The sequence below is a fragment of the Otolemur garnettii genome, unplaced genomic scaffold, assembly GCF_000181295.1.
Source record: "Otolemur garnettii isolate 467f Iridium unplaced genomic scaffold, OtoGar3 scaffold00025, whole genome shotgun sequence".
In the NCBI taxonomy this organism is placed as follows: Eukaryota; Metazoa; Chordata; class Mammalia; order Primates; family Galagidae; genus Otolemur; species Otolemur garnettii.
In genome coordinates this window covers 16,552,628-16,566,167 of record NW_003852420.1, presented here as the reverse complement: position 1 = coordinate 16,566,167, position 13,540 = coordinate 16,552,628, and the positions used below count along the sequence as shown (strand labels likewise).

The window sequence follows — 13,540 nt, the reverse complement described above, 5'->3', positions numbered from 1 at the left end:
AGACTCACTTGAGCCCAGGAGTTGGAGGTTGCTGTGAGCGTGATGCCATGGCACTCTACCCAGGGGGATAGCTTGAGGCTCCGTCTCAAAACAAACAAACAAACAAAAAAACCTATAAAATGGTATGAAAGTTGAATGTGTATGCGCATATATCTTTTTTTCCCTGAGATGTAGCTATTGTTGGGACTCAAAGACTCTTTGACTTCTACTCTGCAGGATTAAGTACTACATTTTAGAGACTTAGTATTGCTAAGATCAAGGTGTGTACGTGTTAATGGAGCATGACTTGAAAATTTAAGGTGCTGAAGGAAAATAACAGGATTCCCTTGAGGACTACAAATGAAATAACTGGACATCAGATTCATAAGCTCTGGAGTTCAGAGATAAATTAGCAGTGACTATTTTCTTCTCTAAGATAAGTAGAGATTTATGTAGTCTTTGTTTGAAGTTACATATGCTAAAATATTTAAAGATGAAGTGTCATGGTATCTGTAGTTTGCTTTCTTTCTTTCTTTCTTTCTTTTTTTGAGACAGAGTCTCAAGCTGTTGTCCTGGGTAGAGTGTCATGGTAGTTGAGCTCACAGCAACCTTCAACTCTTGGGCTTAAGCAGTTCTCTTGCCTCAGCCTCCCAAGTAGCTGGGACTACAGGTGCCTGTCACAATGCCTGGCTATTTTTTGGTGATAGTTGTCATTGTTGTTTGGTGGGTCTGGGCTGGATTCGAACCTGCCAGCTCCCATGTATGTGGCTGGCGCCCTAGCTGCTTGAGCTACAGGTGCTGAGCCTTTTTAAATTTTATTTTATTTTTGTTGTTGGGGAATCATTGAGGGTACAATGAGCCAGGTTGTACTGCTTGCGTTTCAGGGTGAAGTCCCTCTGTTAATAATGTCCTGCCTCCAAGAGGTGTCCCTCCATTCCTTCCCTCTCTCTCCTTCCTCTTACCATGTACTAAAACCAGTTGTCGGCTCAGCACTTATAGCTCAAGTGGATAAGATGCCAGCCATATACACTGGAGCTGTTGGGTTCAAATCCAGCCGGGCCTGCCAAACAACAATGATAACTACAACCAAAAAATAGCAGGGCATTGTGGTGGGCACCTATAATCCCAACTACTTGGGAGACTGAGGCAAGAGAATCACTTAAGCCCAAGAGTTGCTGTGAGCTATGATGCCATAGCACACTGTCAAGGGCAATAAAGTGAGACTCTGTCTCAAAAAAATAAAAAATAAATAAAATCAATTGTTCTCATATCAGAATTGAGTACATTGGATTCTTGCTTCTCCATTCTTGTGATGCTTTACTAAGAAGAACGTATTTCAACTCCATCCAAATTAATACAAAGATATAAAGTTATGATCATTTTTAATGGCTGTATAGTATTCCTTGGTATGCATATACCATAGCTTGTTAATCCATTCCTGGATTGGCGGGCATTTAGTTTGTTTCCGTAATTTGGCAATTGTAAAGTGAGCTGCAATGTAGTTTGCTTTCAAATGGTTTGGAAAAAAACTTGTGTGCATGTGTATGTGTAGAGATAAAGCAAATGTGGCAAAATGTCAATAACTGGTGGAGCTAGGTGTTTATTGAATTATTCTTTCAACTTTTCTGTGGTTTCATATACATATATATATATATATATCTTTAGAGACAGAGTCTCACTTTATTGCCCTCAGGTTGCCGTGGTGTCACAGCTTACAGCAACCTCCAACTCCTGGGCTTAGGTGATTCTCTTGCCTCCGCCTCCTGAGTAACTAGGAATACAGGCGCCCACCACAACACCCGGCTATTTTTTGTTTGGCCGGGCCAGGTTCGATCCCACCACCCTCAGTATATGGGGCCAGCACCCTACCCACTGAGCCACAAGTGCCACCCAAGTGATTTCAAATTTTTAAACACTGGGGAAAAAAATAAATCTGTATATGCATGCATACATATACATGAGATAGATACGTGATATATATGATATAGATAATGAATATCAGGGTGGATTGGTACCTTTCATTTTAGAACACAGTCACCCAGCTCTTTTCAACCAAAATGTAAAACTGAAAAAAAAAAAAAAAGAAAAAGAAATAAACAAAAAACAAAATGTAAAACTGAATGGTATTTAAAAAAAAATTTTTTTTTTGAGACAGAGTCTCAAGCTGTCACCCTGGGTAGAGTGCAGTGGCATCACAGCTCACAGCAACCTCCAACTCTTGGGCTTAAGTGATTCTCTTACCTCAGCCTCCCGAGTAGCTGAGAGGTGCCTGCCACAACGCCTGGCTATTTTTTGGTTGTCGTTGTTGTTGTTTAGCAGGCCTGGGCTGGATTCGAACCCGCCAGCTCCGTTGTATGTGGCTGATGCCTTAGCTGCTTTGAGCTACAGGCACTGAGTTCAAAGAATGGTATTTTAATGAAAATTGATTAAAGATGGTAATGTCACATGTATTCCTTTTTTCTTTTCCTGTTCAACTGTCATAAATACACCTCCCACACCTCCCAGTTAAAACAGTTTTTAATCTCAGGGGGAGCTTATGGGAAAGTTTCAGTTAGTTTGCTAACAAAGTAAGGCTTCATAAGAAAGATACCTTTAATTTAGAGCACCAATCATTTTAATTCATTTGTTATTTCTGAGTTTATGTGGATACATGTATAGATTTTTTTTTGCCTGATGTCAAGAGGGAGAAAAAAACCCAAAGGAATTGTCAATACCCTGTTTTTTAGCACATTAAGACATTGTTACTACCAAGACTAAATCAATATTTGGAATATTTTTATTTCTCCATCTTCAGAGTTCAGACTATTAGAGCATTAGATTTCTTGGTCAGAATAAGAGTTTTATTTCTGCTGCAATGAAAATTAACTTTCTAAATGGCAGATTTCGAGGATATTAATACAACTACTGTTGATTTAGATAGAATATCAGCTTGTCTTCTCTATTTTGGCAGAAGGGTCCATGTCGCATAGTCTGAAAATAAGTTAACCTTGCTGGGATTTGAGACTTTTTATCTCTGGTAACGAGACTATGTCTACACCCAGGTATATCATGGGAAACTATGATGCAGGTAGGGACCCCACTCCTACCCCATCTCAGCTGTTAGCTTGGGGGCTATGAATGCTGATTGAATTTGACTGCTTGGTTTTCATGACATTTTACATCTATCTTACTTGACGAAAGTAATGTTAGTCCATATTTGTCCTGTGGTGATACGGTGCTTCCTGTTTGGAACTCAAGAGTTCATGTTAAAAGGGCTGCTGGTGGCTTGATAGCTCACTATGATAAAAACCTGATCCTCTTAATGTGATTAGAGGGCTGTAAATTGGAGGATAGGCTCCTGAATTTGGAACATGCTGAGGCTAATATTGGAGAGGAGTGGGGTGGAGTATTTTGTCCATTATCACCATAGTTTTGAGGGATGTAAATGGATATAGACATGGTTTCAATGATTAGGAAAAGCCCTTTATTTGAAGTAGGATAATTTTGTCCTTGCAAACTCAGATCTTCCAACGGCCAAGGAAAGGGCTATATAGGGTAGTGGGGTGAAGTAAAGGAAGCCTCCGCCCTGGAAAATTTTTTTCAATTCAGAAATTGAATTGAAATGGAAAAGAATACCATTTTTTCTGCAAGCTGATTAATGATCACAAAGGTAAAACATCTAAATTACCACTCTTCAGGTCATTTTAAACCTCTCCTATGATTGCTTTAAATCTGATCAGCGTCAAGCCTACTAGATATATTTAGTTTTGAATTTTAAATTGTGTTACCAAATCTCATTTATGTTTATACTTCTAATTTTTTTTTTTTTTGAGACAGAGTCTCACTCTCTTACCCTGGTTTGAGTACCCTGGGTAGAGTACCATGGCATGGTCACTTATAGCAACCTCAAACTCTTGGGCACAAATGATCTTCCTGCCTCAGCCTCCCAAATAGCTGGGACTACAGCCATGCACCATGTCACTGGGCCAGTTTTTCTATCTTTAGTAGAGATGGGTTCTGAACTCCTGAGCTCAAGCAATCCACCCACCTTGCCCTCCCAGAATTCTAGGAATACAGGTGTGAGCCGCTGAGCCCAGACCCTGTACTATTTTCTTGAAGAGTGTGTGTGTTTGTGCATGTATGTATAATTAAAACAAATTTCCTTAAAGTTTTAGCCACTTTCCTCTCTCTTGCTAGATGAAATTGAGTTGTTTTTTTTTTTTTTTTTTTGAGACAGTCTTACTATGTTGCCCTCAGTAGAGTGCCATGGTGTTACAGCTCACAGCAACCTCCAACTCCTGGGCTTAAGCAATTCTCTTGCCTGAGCTTCCCAAGTAGTTGGGACTATAGGCACCCACCACAGCGCCTGGCTATAGTTGTCATTGTTGTTTAGCAGGCCCAGGCCAGGTTCAAACCCACCAGCCTTGGTGTATGTAGTTGGCGCTGTAACCACTGTAGGATGGGTGCCGAGTCTAGAATTGAGATTTTTTTTTTTTGAGACAGAGCCTCAAGCTGTCACCCTGGGTAGAGTGCTATGGCATCATAGCTCACAGCAACCTCCAACTCCTGGGTTCAAGTGAGTCTCCTGCCTCTGCCTCCCAAGTAGCTGGGACCACAACGCCCGGCTATTTTTTGGTTGCAGCCATCATTGTTGTTTGGCGGGCTGGGCTGGATTCGAACCCGCCAGCTCAGGTGTATGTGGCTGGCACCTTAGCCACTGAGCCACAGGTGCCGAGCCTAGAATTGAGATTTTTAAAAGGGATTTTTGTTTATACTTAGAGGAGTTGTTTGATATTGGGTCTATAAGATGAGCCATAATGGTGGCTGTGCTGGTGAGATTAAGAGAGGCAAAAAGAGGCAGCAGGGAATGTGGGGGCTGCTGACCTGGCTGCCCTTCCTTCCCTCCTGGAGACTCCTTTCAGAAGGTTTTCTGTTTTAAAGTATTTGAGATTGCAGTTACAAGGAAGTACTTATCTTCCGATGCTGGCACAGTGTCACCTTTGCCTTCGTCTCTCTGTGTGGTCCTGATGGCTGGCTTCCAGTCTGGGGAATGGAACTGCATTCCCACCTGTCTCTCTGGCTGCCCCTGGATGAACTCTCTGTTTCCTTCTAATAGCTTTCTGTGTGGGTCTCATTCCCTCCGGGCGGCCTTTTTGCTGCAGAAGTCCAGAACTCTTAGCTAGTGGGGCCTCTTCTGCAGCGATCACTGCTGCAGCTGTCTTCTCTGAGTCCTTGATTGCTGAGCCAACCTCCTTCTCTCTGATAAAAGCACCTTGGTTTAGATTTTGTTCTTTTAATTGAACAACCCCAGCTGTGAATGGCACCATAAATCTTACTGATAACTTTCACCACTGAACTTGAACTTTTCCAACTGTGAGAAGAACAGATAATGAATGGGAGGTTTTTGAAGTTCGCTTGAGGTCTTGGAAGTTTGTTTTAGGTTTTCAGATTAAGTGCTAAACCTATGGAAGAAATCTGGTGTTACCTGTATTCCTGTGATGACCTTTTGATTTTCTTTTGAGAGATACTCTCCTAAAATTTTTGAAAATGTAAACAATTTTTAAATTCTGAAATACCTAAGACATGCAAAAATAAAGAATAACACATGCCTGCAAACCTATTTTCAGCTTGAAACAATTACACGTAGCAATTGTTCCTTTTGATACTTTCATCTTCCTATTCTTCTCCTAGAAACCACGGTTTTGAATTTAGTGGTTATCTTTCCCACACGTGTGGCCTTGACTTTTACTACATTGGTAAATATCCCTAAATAACATATATTATTATTTCACATGCTTTTAAATGGTGCAACACAGTATTCATTCTATTGTGACTTGCTTTGTTATCATTAAGTCTTTAACTTGCACAGATAATTAAGCACTTGCTGCTTTGGGTCCTCTGCAGCACTCTTTTCTACTAGGTTAATAGCATTGATTTTTATACTGTCTAAAAAAATTCTCTGATCATTCTTTTTTTCTTTTCTTTCTTTCTTTTTTTTTTTTTTTTTTAAGAGACAGAGCCTCACTTTATTGCCCTGGATAGAGTGCTGTGGCATCACAGCTCACAGCAACCTCCAACTCCTGGGCTTAGGCGATTCTCTTGCCTCAGCCTCCTGAGTAGCTGGGACTATAGGCTCCTGCCACAACGCCTGGCTATTTTTTTGTTGTAGTTTGGCTGGGGTTGGGTTCGAACCTGTCACCCTTGGTGTATGGGGCTGGCGCCCTACCCATTGAGCCACAGGTGCCACCCAATTTTCTGGTCATTAAATAAGCAGGGCCACCAATTTTAGGTTCAGAGGCTTTTCCATCTGTATTCTGATCCACGTTTGCTCGTAAGGTTGACCACTTCTTTTCATTCTGGAATATACCTATGAAGTTGTGGGGATACACCAGGGGAAAGCCAGAGCCTCCCACCCCCTTCCTGCTTCCTCTTAACTATCAGCTGTCCAGCCACACCCAACTCTCCTCTTTTTCTTCATCATGACCATTCTATAACTCTTCTGTGGAAGTAAAAACACTTGGAGAGTAAGGAAGAAAACCCAACATGCTGTGACATTTGAGATTGTTCCACCTTGTTTGAAAATACTTTGCTTATGGAACCTTGGAGTCCTTAGGCCACTGACAATAGCTCTTTAAAATGGCTAAGAAATTGGGCAGCACCTGTGGCTCAGTGAGAGGCCCCATATACCGAAGGTGGCGGGTTCAAACCCAGCCCAGGCCAAACTGCAACAAAAAAATAGCCGAGTGTTGTAGCGAGTGCCTGTAGTCCCAGCTACTCGGGAGGCTGAGGCAAGAGAATCACCTAAGCCCAAGGAGATGGAGGTTGCTGTGAACTGTGATGCTACAGCACTCTACCGAGGGTTTATAAGTGAAACTCTGACTCAAAAAAGAAGAAACAAATGGCTAAGAACTTGGCTTTGCCCATCAGTTGTTCATGCAGCCCTTCAATAGATATTTATTGTTTGCCCATTGTGCCGGGTGTTAGGCATAGATGGTAAGCGAATAAACATGGTCTCTGCCCTTATGGAACTTGTAGTCTCATGAGGGAGATAGGTATTAGTAACTCACAGAAATAACTGAAAGAGTTAGAACTGTGAACAGTGTTATGAAAAAGTGTATATAATAGGGGGATTTTACCTGGTGGGAAGATGATGAGGGGGAGTGTGACTTTCTGAGGAAGTGATAATTTAACTGATATCTAAAGACTGTGTGAGAGTTAACTCGGGAAAGAGAGAAGAAATTGTCCCAGGTCAACTGTAAAGGCCTGGGAGCAGGAGGGGAGTGGCCTGTTGACAGTGCTGGAACTCAGAAAGGGGAGTGGGAAGGGGGAGTGAGTGTGAGAGGAGCCTGGGGACGTAGAGCCAGACCAGACAGGGACATCTGGACTGTGGAAATGACTTTTGTCTTTATCCTAAAAATAACAAGAAATAATTTGTTTCATGTGCTCTGTCTCCTCCACCATCCCCCAGTTTAAAAAGCAGAAACTCCTTCTAGAACTGGACCAGTATGCCCCAGATGTGGCCGAACTCATCCGAACCCCTATGGAAATGCGTTACATCCCCCTGAAAGTGGCCTTGTTGTAAGTATTCCCTGACAAAACAGGGCTCAGTGCCAACAGATGCAAGGAAAATCTGATGAGACTTTCCCATGTCATTTGTTGTATTTTTGGAGATTTGTAGTCTTAGTCATCAAGTATTTGCCGTAGTTCTGTTGCACAACTGGGTTCTGTTGTTCTGGCCAGCAAAAGAGACAGAGCCATTCTGTCTCTGTTGGGACAAAGACTCACACAGGGATATGCACAATCAAACCCTTCACAAGTGCTTTTTGACTTGCTGCTGATCTGGGCTCCAGCCTACTTGTAACCAGTGTTTCCAAAGAAAAAGTTCTTCAGTTGTGATATATGGATTGAATAAAAGTCTGGTCTTTATGGGGCTGTTGTGTTGAGCAGCTCTATGTTTCGTGTACAATGTAGTCTCCTATTTGTTGTTCAGAAAACTATAGTGGGAAACAAACCCATTCCAAGTGAATGACCTGGGTGGAGGAGGAACTTATTGAGGCTTTCTGAGGCTTAATGGTGCCATTAAGTTTAACTCTTCCAGGCTATTCCCATTTATATCTCTGAGCTAGGTGAATGTGAATAATTATTAGATCAGCTAATAGTCATTGGATATTATTAATATACTAGTTGCTAGGGTTACACAGTAAACAAGACAGACGAGATACAGAGTTAACAACTTTTTTGGGGGGAAACATGCCCTTAGGACTTAAGAATTAGAGGGGCTTTATGAGCCCCTCTACTTTGTGTGTGAATTTCCTATTCAGCGTTTTACACAGGTGTCTGTGCAGCTATTTCTTGAACATCACCTGCTCTTTAGAAATAGCTTTTCTTTTCCTTCCTACCAAACAATTTTGGGGTATCAGTTCACATCTACGTGTTTCAGAAACAGTGGGAACTACCTTAATAGTTTTAGGTTCAGCCACATTATGAATCATATGGACTCAGATGTGTCCTGGGAGGTAGTTTTTTTTCATAGCAGCAGCTGTTCCTTTAAATATTGTGTAACAGGCCTATCTGTAGTTGCTGGGAAAAATACCAGCAATTTCTAGGCCTGTGGCTCTAGAACTGCTAATCTTACAGTCCTGGGAGGTATTGGATTTAAGGTCTTTATTTGTGAATAATAATTATAATCTCTCCCTGAGACACTGGTATGTTTCTTTCTATCTGATAATCAGAATTATGTAACTGGTCTACCTTTCACTTTGTCTGCCAGGAAACTCAGAACCAGATTTGAAGCTGATTATTACAATGTGACAGAAGACCTATTTGGTCTTCTGTTCTTTGCCTTTACTTTCTGCTTTTATTTATGTTTTCTCCCTTGGTCTTCATTCTTTATTTCTATTTTTACTTTGCCATTTTTTTAACTTTGCTATTATTTTTATTATCTGTTCTTATTTTAGCTGCCTCCCTCTAATCCTTTGTGGAAGCAGGAGAGAATTAAAAATAATAATCTATGGTGACTACTTAAGGTTTCTCTACTCAAAATCATTTCAAATTCATTTTCTCAGTCCGTTCCTTCCTGCCTCTGGAAAAGGCTGATGTTTCAGTTTAACTCTTCCCCAGGGGAAGGTCAAGATATCTTTGAAGTTCTATGGCAACTGGATGGTTGATTTCAGTAGATACTTATTTTGACCTTGGAGTCTGGTCTAGTGGATACTGTTTGACTACTGAGAAGGCTAAATCTAAGCTGCTCTGACCTATTGGATTGGTTTGGTCCATGTCAGAGCTTAGGAACTTGGTGGAAAAATATGTACTTTCCTGGTTTTCAGAGATAAAGGTAGCCATTCCTAAGATAGCTGGCTGTGTGGGAATTGGTAGAATTTTATCATTTTTGAAGTCTAAAGTAGTAGAAAGAACATTGGCTTTAGAGCCAGAAAGACCTGATTTTGAATGCATTTATTAGCTTGTGAAATTTGCAGCAGGTTACTTAACCACTGAGTCTGTTACCTCATCTGCAATACTTATCTGACTAGTTTACAGAATGTCTGTCATGATTGAATACAATGGTTTTCCATATACCACATAGCACAAAATAGGCAGTAAAGGTTCAGCACCTTTTACTCATTGGCCTAGTCCCGACTCCATCCTTTTTTACTTGGGAGAACTCATTTCTAGGAAGTTGCCTTCCTTCAAGTATGTTTTTAGTAAATCTTTCAACCTCCTGGCTGTGGTGGCCAGGACTCCCTGCTCCATTGATCAGGATTACTAATGTCAAATATGTTGTGTTCTTTCCCAGCTATCTCTTAAATCCCTACACGATTTTGTCTTGTGTTGCCAAGTCTACCTGTGCCATCAACAACACCCTCATTGCTTTCTTCATTTTGACTACAATAAAAGGTAAGACCCTGAAGGAGAGTGTAAAGCTCAGTTCTGGATTTATGCTGTTTTGAAACACTTATGCTGTGGATTTTTTTAAAAAAACAATGCAACACTTAAAAACATTTTTAATCACACAAGTAATACAGGATGATTATAGAAAATTTAGATTACCTAAGAGAAAGAAAATTAATTAAAACATCCTGAAAACCTACTACTCAGAGACTTACTATTAAAATAGTTTCTAAATAATGTTCTGCTGGGCCTGGTGGTGGGCATCTGTAGTCCTAGCTACGTGGAGGCTGAGGCAGGAGGATTGTTTGAGCCTAGGAGTTTGAGGTTGCTGTGAGCTAGGCTGATGCCATGGTACTCTAGCCTGGGCAACGCAGTGAGATTGTCTCCAAAAAGACAGATAATAATTCTTCTGTGCTGTATTCCTTCTTTCCTGGATTCTTTCTCTCTCTTGATTTTCCCCCTTCTTTTTCTGAAGTACTTCTAGTATTAATAGTTTTCTGAGAAAGGATGTATAAGATATATATTTTCAGTCATCCCATGTTGGAAAAATATCTTTTTTCAGTTTAGTACCAAATTAATAGTGGGGTGAGGTACAGAATTCTAGAATGGAACAACTTTTTTTTTCCTTTTTTGAGACAGAGTCACCCTAGGTAGAGTGCTGTGGCGTCATAGCTCAGCAACCTCAAACTCTTGGGCTCAAGTGATTCTCTTGCCTCAGCCTCCCAAGTGGCTGGGACTACATGTGCCCCCTACAATGCCTGGCTATTTTTAGGCTGGTTTTGAACCTGTGAGCTCAGGTAATCCACCTGCAGCGGCCTCTCGGAGTGCTAGGATTTCAGGCATGAGCCACCATGCCGGGCTTGGAACAACTTTTCTCCAGAATTTTGAAGTCATTGTTTCACTGTCTTCTAACCTCTTAGTTGCTGTTGAGCAGTTTGATGACCTTGTATGTAACCCTGTTTCTCTTTCTGAAAGAGTTAGTATCTTCTTTTTATTTTCAGTAGGTTTTTTTGTTTGTTTAGGGAGCAGGGTCCCATCATATTCAGGCTGGAGAGCATTGTCATAATAGCTCACTGTAACCTCAAACCCCTTGGCTCAGCCTCAGTCTGCCTCAGCGTCCAAAGTAATTGGAACTACGGGGGCACACTACCACGCCTGGCTAATTTTTCTGTTTTTTGTAGAGATAGGATCTTGTTGTATTGCTCAGGCTGGTCTCTTGGCCTTAAGCAATCCTTTAATTTTGGCCTCCAAAAGTGCTAGGATTACAGGTGACTGCCGCTGTGCCTGTCCTGTCCTGTGTTTTGAGATTTCATAATGCTATGTTTTGACAGGTTTTGTTTTTATCATTATGTTGAGCCCTTGATAGGCCCTTTCAATATGGAAGTTAATGGCCTTTAGTTCTCTTATCTCTTTAGTTCTGATATTATTTTCAAATTCTCTGTTTTCTCAGTCTTCTTTTTTAGATGTCATTTGGATATTGGACTTTCTTGATTGATCAGATATTTTTTCCCCTCGTGTGTACTTCCTCTTTGTGGGGGGATATTTTCTTTTCTTTTCTTTTTTTTTTTTTTGAGACAGAGCCTCAAGCTGTTGCCCTGGGTAGAGTGCTATGGCATCACCACTCACAGCAACCTCCAACTCCTGGGCTTAAGCGATTCTCTTGCCTCAGCCTCCCAAGTAGCTGGGCCCGCAGGCCCCTGCCACAATGCCCGGCCATTTTTTGGTTGTAGTTGTCATTGTTGTTTGGCAGGCCCGGGCTGGATTCGAACCTGCCAGCAAAGGTGTATGTGGCTGATGCCCTAGCCGCCTGAGCTACAGGTGCCTATTTTCTTGTTTTTATCTTTAAACTGTTCTATTGAATTTAAAATTTTATTTATTATAATACATTTTGAAGTTCTTAGTTTCCAGTTCTTTCTTTGAAGCATCCTATTTTTATTTTATCACCACAGTATCCTCTACTGAGTATTTTCTTTCAGTTTCTATCTGTTTTAAACATAATCTCTTTGTCTTCCTGCACCTTCCTCCCTCATCCCTATTTGTTTTGGGGTTGTTATTTCATATGGGGGCATTTTCTTTTATATATGGTGATTCTGCTTATCTGTTTCTGTTTAAGAGTGAGGAACTAACATTAACTGGAAACTCTGCATACAGGCAGGGCTTGTTGGGGGATCATTCTCATTGTAGGGAGATCAGGAAGTAAGCTGTGCGTTTTTTTGTTTTTTTTTTTTTTTTTTTTTTTGCAGTTTTTGGCTGGGGCTGGGTTTGAACCCATCACCTCCGGCCTATGGGGCTGGCGCCCTACTCCTTTGAGCCACAGGCACTGCCCAAGCTGTGCATTTTTGTTGGAGGCATCGCTAAATGTTATTGTCTGTAGATTTTATTTTCCTCTGAAACTATTCAGTTTTCCAGAGAGGAATCTTTTAATTTCCTGCCTGGGCTAACAGAGTTTGGATGTTTTTGGTGTGGAGAGTCATAATAGCTCACTGTCTAGCAGCATAGGTAAGACTGGCTGCTAGAGTTGGGAGAGCAGGAACGGGGAAGGTGGCTGATTTCAGACAATAGACTTCCATACAGTCTCATTACTTTTCAGCCCGTACCTTCCTTAGCCCATTCCTGTGTTAGGTAGCTCTTAGACCTGGGGCTCTTTCTCCAGAACTGTGATCTCCCGTGGGTGGAACAGAAAGTTAGAAGGACAGGGTATGTGGGCTGGTCACTTTATTGCACCTATTTGGGATGAGACCTATGGTTTGTCTGGTCTGTATACAAATTTTTTGTTTGATTTTTCATCTTTGTACTTTATTCCTACCTTCCGTAGTACCTGATGTCCTCAGGTGCTGAATTTCTCAGAAGTTCTGTGGGATAAGTTCCCAAGCTGTAATTTCTTCCATGTTGCCAAGACATTTATTCTTCTTTCACCTGTTTTTATATTTTCCACCTTGTGTTCAAATTTATTTTGCTATTATGTTATGTTCTCTGTGGTTTAATACTAGTTTTATCCCCTTACTGTTATTTCAGTGAAGTTTTTGGAGGGAGAGATAATAAACACATGTGATCAATCTACCATTTTTAACTAGAAGTCCCTCTATTAGCATTTGGGGTATCTATTTCCAGATTTTTCCCCCTATTTTGCTTCTAGATTTTTAAATCTTATACTATTTAGCTAGTACCACAAAAAAGTTATTTAACAAACCTCTTCAAAACTCCATGGCTTAAAGATAATTTACTTAACTCATACATCTGTAAGTTAGCTAAGCATCAACTGATCCAGTTGGACGTGGCTAGTCAGTTGGCCAGTTTCACTGGGCCTCATTTATGCATCCATGGCTGGCAAGAGTTGGCTAATCCAGGCTGGGCTGTGCTCCACGTGTCTCTTATCCTCCTGGATAACTTAGGCATGTTTTTTTCATAGTCATGGCAGAAGCACAATTGTGAGTAAGCCTAATTAGGCATGTGCTTTTTAAGTTTGTGGTTGCATCACATGTGCTAATATCCCATTGATCAAAACATAACACAGAGCTGAGCCCAGGGATGGAGATTCTCATCCCGTTCACAGTGGGAAGGCTGTAAAATTACTGTAAAATTACATGGCTTAGGGTTTGGACATAGAGGAGGTAGAAAATTGGGTTGCCAGTGGTACAATCTACCACATAAACCATTTAACATTCAGTCTGTCATTTTTTTTTTTTTTTTTTTT

The 13,540-nt window shown here is 41.0% G+C and overlaps 1 protein-coding gene across 1 annotated transcript in view; it reads left to right on the top strand.

The window, feature by feature from the left end:
- Nucleotides 1–13,540, top strand: part of PIGU (phosphatidylinositol glycan anchor biosynthesis class U) — a 108,566-nt gene that overhangs the window by 22,455 nt on the left and 72,571 nt on the right. The window contains exons 5-6 of the mRNA XM_003788112.2: nt 7,427–7,536; nt 9,752–9,852. Coding sequence (XP_003788160.1) covers nt 7,427–7,536; nt 9,752–9,852 — 211 coding nt within the window. The remainder of the gene's footprint in view (nt 1–7,426; nt 7,537–9,751; nt 9,853–13,540) is intronic.